The 18493-nt window shown below is 51.5% G+C and overlaps 1 protein-coding gene and 1 long non-coding RNA gene across 14 annotated transcripts; one reads left to right on the top strand and one right to left on the bottom strand.

Moving 5' to 3' along the window:
• The first annotated feature begins 930 nt into the window (after window positions 1–930).
• Window positions 931–4323, top strand: LOC115353770. The gene is made up of 2 exons (XR_003927694.2): window positions 931–1426; window positions 2053–4323. It is a non-coding gene; the product is annotated as an uncharacterized LOC115353770 (long non-coding RNA).
• Window positions 2790–18461, bottom strand: GLYCTK (glycerate kinase). Of its 13 annotated transcripts, none has more exons than XM_030043652.1 (9): window positions 17201–17971; window positions 16772–16948; window positions 16207–16303; window positions 14671–14717; window positions 11593–11704; window positions 9230–9625; window positions 8715–8866; window positions 6793–6968; window positions 2790–6146 (listed from the first exon to the last, which is right to left on the bottom strand). In XM_030043652.1, the coding sequence occupies exons 6-9, from the start codon at window positions 9514–9516 to the stop codon at window positions 5241–5243; spliced, it is 1521 nt and encodes a 506-aa protein (XP_029899512.1). In that variant the 5' UTR covers window positions 9517–9625; window positions 11593–11704; window positions 14671–14717; window positions 16207–16303; window positions 16772–16948; window positions 17201–17971; the 3' UTR covers window positions 2790–5240. The 13 variants fall into 13 exon arrangements, with proteins under 13 accessions (XP_029899512.1, XP_040974661.1, XP_029899510.1 ...); XM_041118727.1 differs by lacking the exon at window positions 14671–14717 and adding an exon at window positions 14554–14628; XM_030043650.1 differs by lacking the exons at window positions 14671–14717; window positions 17201–17971 and adding an exon at window positions 18379–18461.
• Window positions 18462–18493: the final 32 nt, after the last annotated feature.

Below are 18493 nucleotides of genomic sequence, written 5' to 3'. Positions count from 1 at the left end.
AGCCTGCCCTAGTCACTCCCCTACCCCAGCACGTGGGGCTGCCCGTGGCGGCCATGCTAGCGCCGCTTGGTGAGCGTTCACCGGGGCAATAGCTCCCCGGTTTCATTCCACCCGTGTCCAACTTCTTAGCAGAGGATCTGCACTCCTTCATGCTGGTGCCTGGTCCCCTGTCAAGAGCTCCTGCAGGCAGCTGGGAGCTGCTCCTTATGGGCTGCCGGGGGATTTGTGCTCTAACAGCTGGGTGCTGACAGCTCCCTGCAACCACTCGCTCCACCTGCCGGGCTCTCCTCTTCTCGGTCAGATGGCGGAGGATGCTCTGACCACCGTGGGGAGGGGGCTGGCTCCTTTTTCTCCCCCCACCAGATGTTTGTGATGGCGCTGAAGGGTTGCGGTACCCATTGCCTTGGTGGGGCTGATAAAGCCCTGGGGATGATGGTGGTGCAAGCGGAGGGTCCCCAGGCTGGAAGAGCCCCCGGAGGGTGATGCTCTGGGTTGGGGATAGTCAGAGGGGAGGCCTGGGTGTCCCATGGGGCAAGTCTGGTTTCAGCTCCAAGGGGGGGCCTAGGGTAGGACGCCCCCATTATCTGGGAGAGCTGGGAGCAAGTGCTGACACCCCATGGGGCTCTTTCTCCAGCGGCTCTGGGGCCTCCTGTGCTTTCTCCTAGCTGAAACATCGCCTCTCTTCTCTGTTTGATGCAGGGCTCCTCTGTGTCTCCATGGACTGCACACAGGGGCTGGGGTGGGATCCTGCGGGCTCCCTGGTGCCCAGCCCCATCCCAGTGGTGGGCTGTGACAGCCACTGCCAAGGGACTGGCCTGTCGCCCCGCCAGCCTGGAGCAACTCGTGGCCTGCTGTCTTGTATGGCTTTTTATTCCTATGTGATTATACATCCCACTTCATATAGGGATTGAAGCCGTGCAGTACGCCAGGGTCCTACGGCGGAGAACAGCCCCCGTGCCACAGGAGCTGGCCTCGGAGGAGCTACCAAAGCTATCCCCCAGGGTGCTGGAGGAGGGCTGCTGGCCTCAGCCTGGGTTCTGTCCTGCATCCTGGGGTCCCCAGCCCTCCCGGGGGGCAGGTGAGGGATGCCAAGCTGCTTTGGGGTGAGGCCGGCACAAGCCTGCTCCTTGCATTGCATCCCTTTCAAGGGTGGGCCTGATTCCAGCTGTGCTGGTGGGCTCATCCCTGGGGAGACCCCTGCCTTGCTTTTACCCTCCACTATCCTGGGAGATGGATGACAGCCTCTGGCAGCATCTGGGTGCAGGCACTGGAAGGAGGCACTACCGGCAGGACAGGGGAGGAGGAGGAAGAAGAAGAAGAGGAGGAGAAAGATGCTGGGGAACAGCCACGGCAGCAAGGGCTGCCCAAGCAGCCCAAGCATGACGCTCTTCAAAGTTTCTCAAGAGGCCTCAGCCGCTCTTTCAAGGTTTGCGTTAAATCTGTCACATTAGCGAAAATACTGAAAATTACCCAGCTTGTGGAGGAGATGAAAGGCAGCCCCCTTCTGATCCCTCCATAAAGGAAGGGCCCCATTAACACCTAGTGAAATATTAGCCATTAATCAGGCTCCGTGCAAAATAAAACCATCCACATTTATCATTATTGGATCCTTAATGAAGTGATAATGGGAATGCTGGGGAGCTGTGATATTAATGTCTCCTAAGAGGCAAGACTAGAGCCAAGGGCGGCAGCCAAGATTTTTAATTTACTGCCAAAACCTTGCGCTGTTAATAACGCAGTTACTTCTCCTGGCCATTAGCACTGTTTGGCTACAAGCAGCCCGCTTAGGAGAGCAAATCGACCCCGAATGCACCTGGGCTTTGCTTGCCTGCTCCCTGCCCAGTGGCTGGGTGTGCTTTTCCCAACATCTGTCCCTGTGTCCCCTACCCACATACAGGGATGTGGCCAGGGAGCTGTTGGCCATCTCCACCCATTTCCCTCCTTTCTGGAGGTTGGCTGTTTTCCTTTTCCAATAAAAAAGGGAATGGACTGGGAGCGTCAAAACCAAGCAGCTCTTATTGTCCTCACTCTTTCTATGACTTGTCTTGTTAGGTGCAAGCACCCTAGAGCCGGGATGGCATGGAGCTGGTCCCAGCACGGCCCGCACACTGGGATCACTTGGTGTGACCACAGTCACACTCTGGGTTTCTTCATTTGCCTGGGTAAGCTCGCAGGATGCTAATATCCCATGCAGGACAGTGTGGGCAAGCTGCAAAGCCCTGCTCAGCTGTGGTGACTCACTCAGGTTCCCCATGGGAAAGTCATCGCTCCTGGCAGGCTCCAACAGCCCAGAGGCAAATCGTTACTTGGCAGGTAAGCAATGCTGTTGCATCTTTAGATGCAACTGTTATCTCACAAATCCTTGCAAAACCTGACCAGTGCAGCCCAAATGTATGCTGGCTCATGTGTGGGGTCTTTTGCTGTCAGTGAAGGCACTGCAGGTCACAGGGAGCTGGCTTTGGGCTGGAGCAGTAACAGGCAATTCTGTGCTGAGCATTGTCCAGAAGAATAAAACAATGCCTTGTTTGTAAGGGGTGCACACACTCCAGAGCTCCTTTCCTCCCTAGGTAGAAGATGCACAAGGTCCACCCAAGCAATCCCTTGGAAATGGAGCTTTGATCTATCCAGGCAGAAGCATCAGAAGAGGAAAAGTGTTTCTGTAACCTGGGTGTCCTTGGTCAACCTCCCCCTGTCCTGTTATCTCCTCATTAGAAAAGAAGGGACAAGAACAAAAACCGTATATGGAGGCCAAGCAAATATAGATGTGAAGTGCACTTCAAACAGCTCCATCCTTTCAACAAACTTTTTATTAGCATTCTCTCCTCCCCAGCACAAACTCTTTTAAATCATTAGTGAAAAGCCACTCTTTAGAAAGCAAGGACACTGCTCAGGGTACGTGTGGTAGGCATTTCCCAGGAGAAGCCAGTGAGCGCTAGCCCAAGGTCTTCCGAACTTGACTGCAACGCAGCACGAGCAGCAGCTCCAAGGACTAGCACGGCGCTGAGCAGTGTGGCAGTCTGTGGGCAGAGCGCAGGGGTATGGTGGGCCTGTGACAGCATGCCCAGGCTGCTGAAGATGCCAGTGACCCTTCTGCCAGGCACCCCAGCCCAAAACTGGAGTCACTCTGGATTTCACTGGAGCGGAATCGGACAGGAAGCATTAACAACATTTTGGAGCCAGCTTTAGCCAATTATCCTGGCCGCAGCCCATATTTTTTGGCTGTATCACTGCTCATGTTAGTGCCCCTGCAGTGCTGGCATGCCGGGCGTGGAGGAGGCGACCTGCCAGCGACCTGCTAGCGACCTCCCGAGAAAAATGCACGGCACAAAGCAGCTTCTGCGCAACTGCCACCTGACGTTACGGGGGCACAGCGAGCTTTGTAACGCTTGGCAGGTTTTCCCAAGCAGATCTCAAAGCTGTTTGCCAGCATGAGCAAGTTCAGGCATGTTAGAGAAGACCTTCAGACTCAGAGGACAAATGAGATGCGTGGATGAGTTTAAACCACTGGGGTAAGACCAGGGTTTTGAAATCCCCAGGCTCGTGCCTTGACACTACGCCTGGGCTGTGGCCCAGACAGTCCAGCTGCCAGCCTGGCATTGATACCGGGCCCCATGACGGTCCTGCTGATATCACTTCTTGTTAGATATTGGCTTCAAAACCAAAGCAGGAGGTGTCGCATCCTCCTCAAAAATCCACCCTCCGATCCATCTTGGAGCTGGGCGCAGAACAGCTGTTCAGTGAGACACCACGACTCATGGTGTTGGCAGGACGGTGTATTTATGTCACGAGATGAGATCAGCCACACGGAGTAGGTCGGTCTGTCTGGAAAGAGTCTGAGTCAAGCGTGTCCTATTAAATTAGGGCTGGATTTTCAAAGTAGCTCAGCTCCCATTTAGGCTCTGTAACAAACAGGCAGATATTCAAAAGGAGTTGGACGTGTTGGGTCATACTGGCTGCTGAGCTGAAGTCCTTTAATATCTAGCCAAAACCGTCACCGTGCCTGTTGCTACAGGCAGAGCCCTTCTGAAAACCAGCTCCACTGTGGGCTCCACGTCCTGGGAAACTCGGCTCATCTCTGCTCTCCCACATATTGCACTGCAGTAGGTGACGAAACTGCAATAACCACTGCATCCTTATACATGCTGGGGAGCAGCTCCCTGTCAAAGCACAGCTCTGGCAGCTTTGCCCTTTGATCAGCTCAGCAGCATGGGTCAGGAGAGCTGAGTGTGAAGGTTTCCTTGCCTTTTGTTCTGTGGAATTAGCAGAGTTAATCAGAGTGACAGCGACTTCTGCCTCAGCGTAGAAGAAAGGTCAGTGGCTCAGGCTGGATGCACGACTGTTTTCTGGGCAGTTGGAAAACAACAGCCTGAAAGCTCATAGCGTACACACTGCTGGCATGGAGGGTCTCCTGACAGGGATCAGCAGGGAAGATGTCCCTGTGGAGGGAAGGAGGCTGGAGGAGAAGGGCTCCACTCAGCTGGCTTGCCACTGCACCTCAATCATCCCCCTTCTTATGCTGCACAGTGGATATTTACCACCCTCTGTGTCACTGTCACTATGCACTGCTTTTGTATCACGCAACCAGTATCAAGTGCGTCTCTCAGCCAACGTGCTCTTTAGCCACGCTGCTGGGTGTGCATCATGCTGGTCTTGGGGCCCCTATGTCGCCTCGGGTACCCTGCTGTGGTAGGAGCTGCAGGGCACTGCGCTGGTGTGTGGAGCAGGTGCTGGGTGTCCCCTTCCCACCACGTCCCCCCAGCACCTCCATGCCTCCAGCTGGGCAGGCCTTGCTATTGGTTTTACATCCTTCAGGCACTGTAATGCACTCCTGTGAACCTGCAAAAGCCCACTGCCGAGCTGCTCTTGAGCTGGGGTCACTGGGGGTGCAACAGCCACAGTGAGGGCTCTCCCTGGCAGCCCTACCATGGCCTCTACTTCCCCACATCTTTTAACTATAGTTGAAGCAGTCACAAGTGTGGTGGCTCTCAGAAGAAGTGTTAAATATGTCCTTCATGCCTGTAATGTGACCTCTTTCTTACCTTCCTCTGATCCCAATTACAAGTGCTTGCTTTTGCTGTGGACATCCACTCGTGTCTAATTAGTGGATTCTTTCTGTCAAAGGTATTAGCACCCTTGACAGCGAGCCCTAATTTAAGTAGTTTGTATTTGACTGCAGTGTTGATGACTTCATTTACCCCTGCTCCTAATTAAATGCATCTGGATATCTGCAGAGGGAGCTCTCATGATCTCTCTGTGGCTCTAATTAAAATGGTCTGGATGTCCATGACATTGGTGCCTGTCAAACCTGTCACCAGGAGGTGATGCCCACCTTGGAACTGGCTGAAGAATGTATAGGAGTCATTGTTGCTGAGAAAGGCCTCCACATCAAGGCCCTCCTGCAGCGCCTCATCCACCAGCTCCGGGCTGCAGAAGGCCCCTGCCGCCTCTGTCGGCCCATCCTGCCCGTCCGTTCCCCCGCTGAGGAAGACAATGTCACACCTGCCTGGGGGGCTGCTGGTCTCCATGGCCTGTGCCCTGTGCAGCCCCAGCCCCACACGAAGGGCCAGCTCCTGGTTCCTCCCTCCCTTGCCAGTACCTTGGAGCTGAACTGTGGTTTCTCCACCGGCCAGGATGCAAACTGGTCTTTCAGGCCCTAATCCTCGCAGGGCACGTAGAAACTCGGCAAGGTTCAAACCCGGGATCTCTAGCTCTGCAGCCAGCTGCAGGAGATTCCCCCTCACCTTGTCACTCAGGGGCCCTTCTCCAAGGCCGGTGAAGCCCAGGCAGACCAGCCGGATCAGCTGGCAGTACAGCGTGGCGATGCGGTTGACTTCACCACAGATTGCTGTGCTCAGAATCAGAGTGGCATAGCCCAGGCCCTCGGCTTGGCGTTTGGCCTCGTCTAGAGCCAGCGTGTTTGATCCGATGATGATGTTGCAAACGTGGGAGTAGTCTTCTGGAGCAGTGGGCTTGGAGGGAGAGCTGGACAGCACCGTTTCCACTGACTTGGGCAGGTTGAGCAGCAGGTTGTATTTGGTGAGTATCTGAAGGCAGTCTTGGACACTGTGGGAGCTGGCAGCAGTGGGCCCACTTGCTATGATGTCCAGGGGGTCACCAATAACATCAGAAAGGATGAGGCTCACCACCTACAAAAAGAAACGCCCACGGATTATCGCGGGAGGCAGAGACAGGTGACCGCACAAGAGCCCCGGCATAAGTGCTGCTCTGAGTTACACTTGTGCCACCCCCATGTCAAAGCAGATGGAAATGGGGCAGATCTTGGCCCATTTTTGTTTTACAGTCCCATGAGTGTCACCTTGCCCTTCTTGAACCTACAGATCTACAATGTCCTTTGATGCTGGACCATCACGTTGGAAGATGTAACCTGTGACACTGCACTTGTCACGAGGCTGATAACCTAGTGTGGGTTCAGCGATGGCACGTGCTGAGAACAGTCCCCAGGGGAGCCAAGGGTCAGACCCAGCCTCAAAAGCACTGTGATGGAGCACCAGCACGTTGGAAGTGCCTGCTGGGTGAGGGCTGAGGTCTGGTGAGAGTGGTGTGATGGGATGGCTGATGTTTGCCAAGTCTGAATTCCCTCTCTTCAATCTGTCTCCCTGAGAGTTTGGGTCCTCAGTGAAATCTAAGCCACAGAGTCCCAAAACAGTGTTGCAAAGGTTGTTCGTTCAGCGATGAAAAAACCCTGCAAGCACACTTAGGTCACTTAATTAAACCCCTATTTTGAGGGCAGATGGGTGATCTCTGGGCAAGCAGGTGCTTCCCCTTGGTTACCTGTGCAGGATATGCGAGCCGGGCTAGCCCTCCACCCTTCAGCAAGGACAGAGTCTTCCGGACAATATTCAGCTCCTGTATGGCAGCTCCTCGGGAAGCCAGCATCTTTGTGAGTGTCTCCTTCTCTTCAAGGAGGATGGGAGGGATGGGAGCAGGCAGTAGGGCTGATCCACCCCCTAGGATGCAGAAGAGATGGCAAGGACATCAGGACAGCAGGAAAAGAGGACAGTCTTCACCAATGGGTTTTAATCACTGCTGACCTGCACTGTCTGCAGTCAGCTACAGTTCACCTGGGCAGCGTAAACCTCACGGGACCAAGGGTACCACATGCCTGCAGGGTTGCGGGGATGACAAAGAAGGGCCAGCAATTATTATCCCCACTACCTGAGGCTACTAGTGTGTCATCAACACTGATTTTCAAGGGCTACCTGGATGGGTGAGGAGGGAGCATGGCCTCCATGACTTGCACAGCAGTCAGCACTAAGCAGATGGAGACACTGCCTGCTTTGCTGGCTCCATTTATTCAGGATAGTGTAAAAACACCAGCTATGGCTGCAGCAAGACTGGAAACTGCTGAACTGCACTCATCTAGGCCTGGGAGGAAAGGAAAGGAGAGAGTAATGCAAAGGACAAAGCATGCCCAGAGTCCAGGGTGTTAGCCTCATCAATGGGAATCCTGTCTGATACAAGTGGGCATTGGAAATGTGGAAAAGGCGGCAAAGAAAAAAGGTTCTAATGGAAAAGTGGAATGGATGGAAAATACAGAGTAGAAAGGAGCAAGATCTGAGCAGAGAGTGAATGTGCACAGAAGTACAGCTGAAAGCTACTGTCAAAAGGCAAAGCCTGCTCAGAGGTTTGAGACAAATCAGCATCAATAAAACATGATGAGCAAGAAAAACAAATGCAAATGCCTGTGTTTCAGTCAATAGCCAGGGATCTAGCTGAGAGGCAGGAGCAGTTGGGGACCGGCTGCTATGTGGGAGTGCACATGCATAGGGAGTCACAGCCACGGGGAGATCCTGTACAGGCTCCCTGAAGGGCTGAGGAGTCTCTTGGAGATCCCCATAGCCAAAGGACAGGAGGAAGCCCAAGGGGAATCCCTAGCAAGCAGCTAGATTCCAGTTGCTTGAGTGTTTACCTAACGGCACTGCTCTCTCTGCACCAGATCAGGCTCCAGCACCCACAGAGGAACAATCGCTGAGCAGAGGAGACCAAGGGGTTTCTACAGAGCTGCTCCAAACCCCTGCATGCTTCTGCCCTGTGACACCCACTCACCCAGCTGAGCTCAGGCTGGGGTAACATCACTGCATCCCTCTGATGCACAATATCCTCCTTCCTTACACAACCCTGGTTCTGGGGACAGTCCGGGGGCCCAGCAGCCAGCACCTAGGGGTGTTCAGGGCTGACCCTGCAAGGCGTGCAGCTCACTGTTGGAACCTGGGGGCCTCATTTCCACTGGTTGGGAAGCAGCAAAGCCCTGGGAACAGTCAGTCCCAAATCTCAGTTTACAGACTCACGCCCCTGCACAAATTCAGAGTATGCAAGTCCACCAAGTGCTTGCTTCTCCAAGTCTGCATCCCGAGGGCAGGAGGGGCAGGAAGAAAGTGACTCCTTGCCAAGGGGTGAGAGCAGCTAGCAGGCTGTGCCCAGAAGTGCCATCTCAGTGGTGGCACAACCGCAGCACCCGGCCTGTGCAGCTCAGCCTCTCCCCAGTGCTGGGAGGCAGTGTGTCCACTGTGCCCTCCCCTGTTGCATCCCTGGAGAAAGGCTGGCATGAGAAGGGAGAGGAAAAATCACAGAGGTGCAAGTGTCAGTGCTGAAAGGGCTGGCACGGCACAGTGTCTCCCCTGCGGCATGGCCATGTGTGGGCAGGCATCTAGAGGGCCATCAGCAGAGCCCATTCCCCGGGATCCCCACGCTACCTGAGATGAGCACAAGGAGCAGGTCATCTGCAGTCAGGCCCTCAGCCAGCTCCTTTATGGCAACTGCTCCCTTCAGAGCCTCTGAGTCTGGGAGGTTGTTCTTGGCACCTTCGATGACCTGGATTTTGCTGCATGGCTTCAGGAGCATCTCCCTGGTGAGGTAAGAAAGGCGATCACACCACTGACATGTGTACCTACACAGGAAGTCAGGCTGTCACTCAGCAGGGAAATGGGCCTGGTGTACCAGAGGTGCACGGTGAGTGACCAGGACAGGGAGGTGGCTGAGTGTCCCTTCCCCAGGGCTGGGGAGGGAGCGCATCCAGTGCAAGAGACGGGCTGTGTCACTGGTGCCACTGGGACATGATGGTGGCTGAAGACCAGGGTGGTGTGGTGGATGGGGTGGGCACCAGAGCGAGGGCAGCTGGAAAGGACTGAAGGGGTTCACAGCAACATTCCACAGAGGACAAATCTGGCAGCCCACCCCCCCCAAGCTGTCCACACACAGTCCCCCTTACTGCATTCCTGCTCGCTGCAGGCTCTCCTGAATGCCTAGTGGCACACTGATGATCCCCCGAATGAGGTGGTCTCCTAGGACCTCTTCTGCTGCCGCAGCCATCCCCAACACAGCTTTGCCAAAACCCACCAGGTACAGGTCCCTCTTCACTGGAAAGGCCTGGCCCTTCACCACCAGCTGAGGGCACCTGTCTCCCTGGAGCTTCACAGCCCTCTTCAGCATCGGAGCCGGCTGGACGGTGCCCACCGCGCTGCGGAATAGGGACAGTGCATGCTCGCGGAGGGACATGCTGTATAGGGTGGCCGGGCTGACTCAATCTACTCGGTGGGGTGGGCTTGTACACACTCTGCTGACACTGGCAAGTCCTTGAAAGCTGGGGCAGCTGGCACCCTCCAACCTGCAAGGGAAAATGAACACTAGCAGAAGAGACAGGGCTGTCGTAGGGAGAGTACGGAGGCTAAAACATGAACCATGGAGAGCTCTAGTTCCTGTTTCCTCTAGACGAAGGTACCATATAAGCAGCATTTTCAAACCTCTGCCCAGGCAGGAGGGAGGGAAGGACAGTGTCACAGTCAAACTACCTGTCAGCTTGTGGTTCCTCTGCAATCCCATCACCTCCCATAGGGAAGGTGAGCCCTGCCACCCAGCTTTGCTATCACTGTAGATTTGCCACTGGCAAGCCATCATTTCTATTTGCTCAGCATTTGATGCCTTTCCAAACTGTGGAAGCTGCTCTCTGTCCTGGAGAGAGCAGGGTGTCTGGGTGGAACAGCTTTTCACTACATTAACTCCCTTCCTTGTGCTAGCCAAATGCTGATCTCATTCTCTGGCTGCGCATTGCCCCATGTGTCCCTGCAGCATCAGGCACAGACTTAGGAGAAACAACAGGCTTGCTGGCTGCCTGATCCCTTGCTCCTGGTGGCCACAGAGAGACCAGTAATGAGGTTTCTCCACCAAACAGCAAATTAACACAAGGCTTCATTCGCCTTTGTTTTTTTAGTCCTCTCATTATCCATTAAAATCACATTTAGAGCCCAAATAAGACTTCAGATCTGGGCAAAGTTGCCAGCCATGTCTGCGAAAGCCCAACTGAGGTAGTCTCCACTGACTATTAGCATTATATGCAACAGATCTGCGTGTGGACTGCGAGATCTCAACTGCTCAAGGGCAGACACTTGTCTTGACAGAGGAAAGGCAGCCCCTGCCAGCACACATGCATCTATTCCCTCCCAGCATTTCTCCTTCCTCCTGTTAACTGGCAGCAAGTTCACTGCTGGTTTCTCAGGATCAAAGATCCTTGTGATCTGCGTCTCTCCTGCTCATGGCAATTATGGTGCAGGCAATTCAGGCAGGGTGCCAGGAGGCGGAAGCAGCCCGGGCAACACACTCGATCACAGACCCATTCAAATTACCTGAGGGAGTTAATCCTCTCTCTAGTAAATGGACGTGTTTCAGTGCAAGGCCAGCAGCTGGCTTCTTCTGGGAGAGCTCACAAGTCCAGAGGTCTCTTTGTCCTAACACTCCCATAGCATTGCAAGGTGTTAATCATTAAGCCAGACAAGCTTTCCAACAGCTCCTCTGGGTCTAAATCTGCCTTATTTTGCTGCAAGGACCCAAAGGCTCTGTGAAAACCTCTACACAAGCACCTTCTCAGGCAATGAAATTTGGACACACTCCGAAATCTATCAGACAAGGGACTTGCAGGTAAAACTATATGGAGAATCATAGGTTTGCCAGAGAAAAAAATCGAAGAATCATTTAAGTTGGGAAATAGCCTTAAGATCATTGAGTCTAACCGTAAATGATTCAATGCTTAGGAGGAACAGATTTTAAAGGGAAAACCGAAGGCAGATAAACTACCTGTCTATACTCCCTTTATATCCTGGTCAGAAGGACTGCCTTTTCAATCAGGAGGAAAGAGAAGAACGAAAGACAGCGTGTCCTGACCACTTTGTTACTAGACTCTTAACCTTCACGGCAGCTGATGCTGCCAGCAGTTTAAACCACTGAGCCTCAGCCCTCTTACAATGAGGGCCAGAGTAACTGTGCTAACACCAGTGAAGTCAGCTGTACACCTCTCAGGAACTGAGATTAGCATCTCCGTTCCCAGCAGGTCTCTGATTCACCTGGCAGCATGGCACAATCAGAGGAAGGTGTTACAAAACAGAGGTGCATCATGCCCCAGGTCGCCTTGTCTGAGCTGCGATACAGGGTTTGCAGAAGTGGTTGAAGAAAAAGGCTTAAATGGAGCCAGGGGAGTTTAAGAAAATAAAGCCCCGAAGCTTTTAACAGGCTCTGTCTCTGCTGTGATGTTTCTGTGCACAGCTGACCCTGAAGAACCAGGGGAATTGAGCACAACCAGACCTGCAACTGTGGCTCCTGTCACACGTGCCCTCCCAGCGGCTCCGTTCAGCTCCAACTCCAGACACGACACAGCAGGCGCGAGTTGTTTAAAAGCAATCCTCTCCTACTGGAGCTGAAAAAAATAAATGCCAGCTTAAATCATCTGGCACTTGTGTACATACTGCTAATGCTTGCTCTGGAAAGCATTTCGCTACAATAGCAGGCATGTAATCTGTTTTCTGCACTCTGAACTCAGATTATATTTTAACCATTGAGGCCTGATCCAGAGTCTGTTGAAGTCAGCACACGTCTTTCCATTGCTTCTGAGGATTTTAGGGCACGCTGCCTGACACTGATCTCAGTGCATGGGTGTAAACGCAGAGTAAATCCAGTGTAAAACCCCCTTGCAGTCAGAGGTTATCCAACTTTACACCAACGCAACAGAGAGCTGAATTTGGCACAGACCCATTAGCTTTGGAGGTCTTGGTGTGTAACTCTACTCCTTGTCAGCTCTGATTAGACACGCAGGCTCACTGGAGGCTCCCCTTGGAATGGGGGTGCTGCTAATGATGCCACAAATCCATTTTTATGTAATTTATTTATACAGTCTCAGGCACTGGGTACTAAATATCATCAGGGAACAGCTATAAATCAGTGCTATGAAATCCACTGTAGATATTAACAAAAAATAAAACTCCTACTCATTTTACTAGGGCTTTAAAAACAAGATCAAGAGAACTGAACATCACCCCACACCAAGGCATAGGCAGCCTTGGAAAGAAAAATAATCCAAATGGCAGCTCTCAGACTACCTCCATGAATGGTGGGTCTAGAAATGATGTAATTGCCAGTTAGCTGCTGCGTATTGCATGTGGGGAAATTACATTCTCACATCCCTGCATTTTCCCACTGCTGGCTGGGAGGAATCTGGGCTGGGAGAAGGGGCTGATGATGTGACTCATACTGCTTCACGCACTAATCTTTGTTCCCCAGATTCTCAGGGAAATCACATAGGGATGAACGAGCCCTCTTCTACATGGATGTAAGGTGACATGCTATAGGCACTAGTGGGGCTCAGGTTTTACACCTTCCCTTTGTCCCTGCTCGGGATGATTTGGAGTTGGGGTATAGATAGTCTTTTGAAAAGTTTTCTAGAAGTTCACACTAAGCTTAGGAGGAAAATGATGCTAAGAATTGCCTGTTCTAAAGAGAGCAGGAGGACTGTAAGGGGTTTAGATTAATCCCCTTTAAATGAAAGCTTCCTCAGCTTTCATTGATGAATAATGTTCACCCTCTACATACTTGTTTGCGTGCATTACCACTATAAGCTCTTTCTTCATAGCGCTCCTCCTAAGCCTGCAGAAATTTCCACTGTTAACTCTCACAACAAAAAGCAGCAGAACCTCAGCTCCTCATTTTCCCCTTCTCTGGGAAAAAGGGAGGGAGAGGAGCTGGACTGTGATAAAATACAGGCAAAGCACTCGTTTGCATTACCTTTCATTAACTTTTTAATTAAAGCAATTCTGCAGGCAAGGAGCCAAAGTCAGAGGGAGACAGAAACAATCCAGCACTAGGGGCAGAAATGTGGTAAGCTGCCAGGTAAATTGGATGGTGGCATGAGACCAAAAGCATGGACATTGGGGGGCATAGTCTGAGCCATAAACTAGGAGTCACACTGGGGAGGAAAACAGTGAACAAATGAGCCGGCCATGCCCGTGCAGTGAGAAAAATGAGCCAGCACCTTGCTCCATGGCAGGTACTTGAAAGCCAGAAAAATATTGCCTTCTAGGGGCCAGTCTGCCATTGCTGGGCAGAGCAGAGCTATTCCAGGTGCTGTGGTTGGAGGTTTGTTCAAGGGTTTGCCTCACAGGTTTGTGGTTTTCTTGAAGCTGGGGCAATTGGGCTTGTTGCAGGGCAACCCAATCACACATCCTGAGCGTTTCAGGTGCTGCAAGATCGGAGGATACTGTATATTAATGCTCTGGGATGGCTAATTTAACTGAGATCTTCAGGGGCCTAAGTTAGTGTATTTTTAATGTCATCGGGACTTCTCTGGATTTCTCCCAGTGTGGCAGTGATTGGTGGCTGGCCCACCGTGTAGAGGGTCAACTCCAAAATCCCTGAGGGGCTTGGAAAAAATTTGAGATGGCACTGGATCAAACCCCAATTGTTCGAGGATAATTTTGAGCTCAAGCTCTAAAAGACAGATTACATCTTTGTTACAGCAGTAAACTACCAGACACAGCAAGTTTTAGCAGTGTCTCTTGCTACTCGTTTTTCTTGCTACATGACTTTCTTCTGGCCTCTTGGTACGTAAATTACCGTTAGACTCACCGAGGCTTACCGCTTCCATTTTTCATGCATTACCATGGGAGTCTACCTACGAAGTACAACAGAGTGGAGATTTTACTGCCTTAAACTCCCATGTTCCCACTTACTGACACATCTTTTCTATCATTTGATATATCAACTTTAATTTGCCTGGTGAGCCCTGCTCAAACTCAAACTTGCTGCTCCAGATGGTCCCAAAAGCATTACAAGAAAATTTTCCAGGAGATGCACTGAACCCAGGAGGAAAACAAAGCAGTGAAGGTTTGTTCCAAGTGACTATTCTGGGAGGATTAGATGGGGGATTTTTCAAGACTAATCTCTTTAAATGAAAATTTCAGAATTTGATTAATTTTCTAATCTGCACATGGATTTGCATAAAATTACCGCAGTGCCTCATTCACATTTTGTAAAAGAGAAAATGTCTGCAGCCAGGATGGACCAACTCATCACTGGTCAGCTGTGAAGGGTCCAGTACACAAGTGGGTGTGCAGGGACAGGGTGAAAGGTCATTTTGCCCTCGCTCAATGTGGTGCTCCTGCATTCATAACTGGGAAAGAGGGTGATGGTGGACAGAAGCAGTAAGATGAGACCAGAGATGCACAGAGGGTTTGCCAGGCAGGCAAGGGAGAAGGTAGGATGGAGTCTGTATACCTTTGTTTCAAGAATATGCTGAGCTCTGGGAAACCCAGGAGTCCTAATTTCCAATACACAGCTTTCTGTATGTTCCTTGGAAAAGAAATATGTTGCTCTCATGACTGATTTACTCACCAGGAAAGTGTCAACAGGGTCTCTTTGCCTTTGATGGGGAATGTAGCCTAAGGCCAAACACAGGGAAGATAAGTGTTCTGTTCAGCATTTTATATATATAGATCAGTATCATTAGTAAAAAAATTAACTGGATTTGACATATGCATCTTACTAGTTTTTCTAGGTCACACTCCCTTCACTCCCTATATACCTTTTGGAAATGATTTTCCCATGCACTGGGGATTGCAGGGAAGAAAAATTTTTCACTAAAAAATCCTTCTGTAGCTCAACGCAGAACAGTACTACCCTGAAGCCAAGTCCATGCCAAGTCTACTTCCTTTCATGCTGTAATTTCTCAAACTCCCTATTCTGAGGCAACTTGCAATCAAAGTTGAGAGTCATTTAAAATACAGAGAAGGGTCATAGTATTCTAGAGAAGATGAAAAGTTGCCAGCCTTGAGGACTGGAATAATAGAAAGGGGTTGAAATTCAGTACTGCAAAATAGAAGATCATGCTCTTTGGGATTAAGAGCAAAAAATTATGAGCTCCTCAGTTGGAAATAACATAAGAGGAGAAAGAGCCAGGAATATTAATCAGTCATGGGATGACAATTACGGCTGCCCTCTAGGCTGAGACAAGAGGCTACAGGGAAAGCGGAAAGTGGCAGATGTAATCTACCTTGACTTTAGTGAGGTTTTTGACACCGTTCTCATGAGCATGCTGAAGAAGTGTGGGCTGGGCAAACACACTGCTAAAAAACAGCTTGACCACTGGGCTCAGAGAGTAGGTATCAGTGGCTCAGGGTCTAGTTGACAGCTGGCAATGAACAGGGACTCTGCTGGGGTTCATGTTGCCGCATGGCTTCATTCAGTGACCTGGAGAGTAGCACAGAGGGCCTAATTTGGGGGAAGTGCTGACACACCAAATGGTGGAGCCACCTTCCAGAGGAACTGTGATAAACTCAACATCAGGGCCAACAAAAGCCTCATGACGCTCAGCAAGGAGACGTGTGAAGCTGTGCTGCTGGGGCAGGATGCCCGTGCATCAGGGTGGGCTGGGAACCAAGTGGTGCAACCAACTAAGGAGCAATCTAATAGCAGCTACCACTACTTGAAGGGTGGTTATAAAGACAGCGGAGATGAAACCTTCTTGGTAGTGGCAGAAAGTATAAGGAGCAATTGCCACAATTTGCAAGTCAGGACGTTCGTGTTGAACATTAGCAAAAAGTTCTTTATACAGAGGGTCGCACAGCACAGGATCAGGCCACTCAGAGAAGCTGTGGTCTCCACGCTAGGTGGTTTGTGATGGTCCTGAACTGAGCAGGAGCGCAGAGCAGGCAGCTCCAGAGGTCCCCTCTCCCCACGCTTCTGTGATTCCATGTTGTAACAGCAGGGACAGGGTTCAATGCTCCAGAGCATCATGCTTAGTTTCAAGAGCCCATAAAGAGGTGCCAAGTTGTAGGATACCAGTCCTCCACACCTCCACAAGCCTTTGGTCATAACCGTTACCCACAGAGAATCATTGCTCCCAGCAGAGTCCAACAGAAATATATTCACCTGAGCAGTGCTGTTTCCAGAAGCATCTCTCTGAAATTCACATCCACCCATCTGAGCAAGCACAGGTCTGTCTGTATTGTGCAGGTTACGGTGGTATCTAATACAGAAATGCATAGGTAGAATGACTACATTTGATCAATATTACTCAACCAGCAATTAAACATTTTTTCCATTAACTAGTTTTGCAGGGGCATTATCCATAATTCCTACTTAATATGACATCTTGCTAGGAGATCCAATTATCCTGCCAGATAAATTCCAGCTTGCTATAAACTGACAAACTAAGTTCCAATGATTAGGAAGAAAAGCAGAAGAAAGAATAAAAAGGGAGTGACAAAATATCAAATCAACAACCCACGGTGTTATACAACTCTAAAACTTAGCTAAGTATTGTAGGTGTTTTGAAGTAAATTGTCTTATGATGGCATTGGTGAGTCACCTTCAGGGCCCACATGAGATAAGCCAGGCTTTGATCATGCAATTTACAGTGTGCAAGACGCCTCCCATTCTGCACTTCTCTAAAATCTCTCATCACACAAAAATCAATTGTAGGTTTCGAACTGACCTGCAGTGGGGTAGCTGACGCTGAGACCCTCGGAAGTAACGAAGGCATCTTTTGTCGAGTCTCCCTAGACTCCGGTGTGAAAATCTTGTCTCTGTTTCAAAGTAAAAATAGGTGAATCATTCTGATGAGCCAATCCCATCACAGCACGAAACGGTGAATCGCATTAGACGTCTAAACCTGTAACGGTGAACTCTAGTAAGCAAACAGTAAGAGCAAGTAATCTGAGAAAAGACTTTTGTTTCACTAAATCGTATATGCACATAAAATAATTAAGCATGTTTGAATGACGTGCAAGCAGATCTTTGACAATAGTTCCCGGACTTACTGTTGTTTGACCACAGGAGGGCAATATTATTCTAAAAGCAAAATCAAACTCTGTACTGGAGACTATGAAAGGAAAATGCAATTAACATTTATGAAGGCACCTACGGTTTATGTTTTTTTCTTTTGATTCTGAGTTTCTGGGGGACCAAAATGACAAAAGATCTGGTGTTCTTCTAAAATTAAAATAGCAGGGTGCTGGAAATCTTCGGGGTGCAGGGTAGAGATTCTCACAGCTACTGTTACACTCCAGGAGTAACTTTTTAAGTAAAGAGATATACAGAAAAATGAACACAGAGCCTGACATCACGACAGAAGAAATTAACAGGTCCAAGGTGTCTGTATTGGAGCACCAGCCTCAAAAGCCAAGGCATCTTTTTCTCAAAGGTTACCAAAGGGTATGCTGTTCATCTTTATCCGACACCTTACATGGTGTAAGACTGTAGTGCTGTGGCTGTGGTGTTCCTCTAGTACTGCTCGGAGGCCAGTTTTTAGAAAACTAAAAAATACCGGGAAATAAAAATGTGTACTAACTGAACTGAAAGCAGGGGAAAAAAGAATGAGGAAAGCGATCATTGTGTATTTCAAAGGAGCGGGGCCTGGCCCTGGCCTCGTAGCGGGTATAGATACAGGCGGGAACGAACCCAGCCGTTACGGAGCAGCCCCCGGGGAGGGACCTCCCCGCCTTGTCACTGCGGATCCCCTACGGTACCCGCCGGGAGGCCGCTCGCCCCCTAAACGCCGCTTTCTCGCTAGCTGCCACGGGAAACGCGGAAAAATACGTTAAATTCCGTATCGGGCATATTACGCGCAGCGTAAAGCTCGCCCGGGGGTCCCTGAAGGCCGCGGGAGCGCGCAGGCCCGGCGGCGGGAGCGCGGCTTCACCTCACGTCCCTCGAGCGACGCCCTGCCCGGTACCGGAAGTGACGCCCCCCCCCCAGCGGCGCGAAGCCGTTGCCCGCTCTACGGGATGACGTCACGCCCTCAACCCGCCTTCCCCCCACCCCGCGGGGGCCACGGGTGGGTGGGTAACGACGGTCCCGCCGCAGCCGCCCGGCCCTGCGGTCGCCCCTTCCCACCTCGGGCCCCGCGAGGGGCGGGGACGCTGGCAGCCACCCCGGGCCGGGGGAGGGCAGGCCTTCCTGCCACACTCAACATGGCCGCCAGGCACCGGCCGCCCTCCCCGATCCCGGCAGGCCGCGCGCACGCCCCGCCCCCCCCGCCGAGCTCCCCCAACGCCCCGCCGCGGCCGAGCGCGCGGCCCCCCCCGCCCCCCCCATCCCCACCTTCCCAGGGTGCCCCGCGCGCCGCCCCCTGCTGTTCCCGGAGCAGCAAGATGGCGGACACAATGAGGAGGAGCCGCCTCTCCGCGGCCTGAGCGGGCCGAGCCGAGCCGGAGGG

Source organism: Aquila chrysaetos, chromosome 20, assembly GCF_900496995.4.
Source record: "Aquila chrysaetos chrysaetos chromosome 20, bAquChr1.4, whole genome shotgun sequence".
Lineage (NCBI taxonomy): Eukaryota > Metazoa > Chordata > Aves > Accipitriformes > Accipitridae > Aquila > Aquila chrysaetos.
The sequence above is the reverse complement of the archived record's forward strand: the minus strand, read 5'-3'. Positions and strand labels throughout refer to the sequence as shown.

Bases quoted from the DNA above. Each gene is read 5' to 3' on its own strand.
- GLYCTK (XM_030043650.1), bottom strand. From the start codon at position 9,516: ATGTCCCTCCGCGAGCATGCACTGTCCCTATTCCGCAGCGCGGTGGGC. The intron at 6,969-8,714 runs GTAGCGTGGGGA...TCTGCATCCTAG, and splicing joins GCTCCTTGTGCTCATCTCAG to GGGGTGGATCAGCCCTACTG. The intron at 6,147-6,792 runs GTAACCAAGGGG...TTCTTTTTGTAG, and splicing joins GGCTCGCATATCCTGCACAG to GTGGTGAGCCTCATCCTTTC.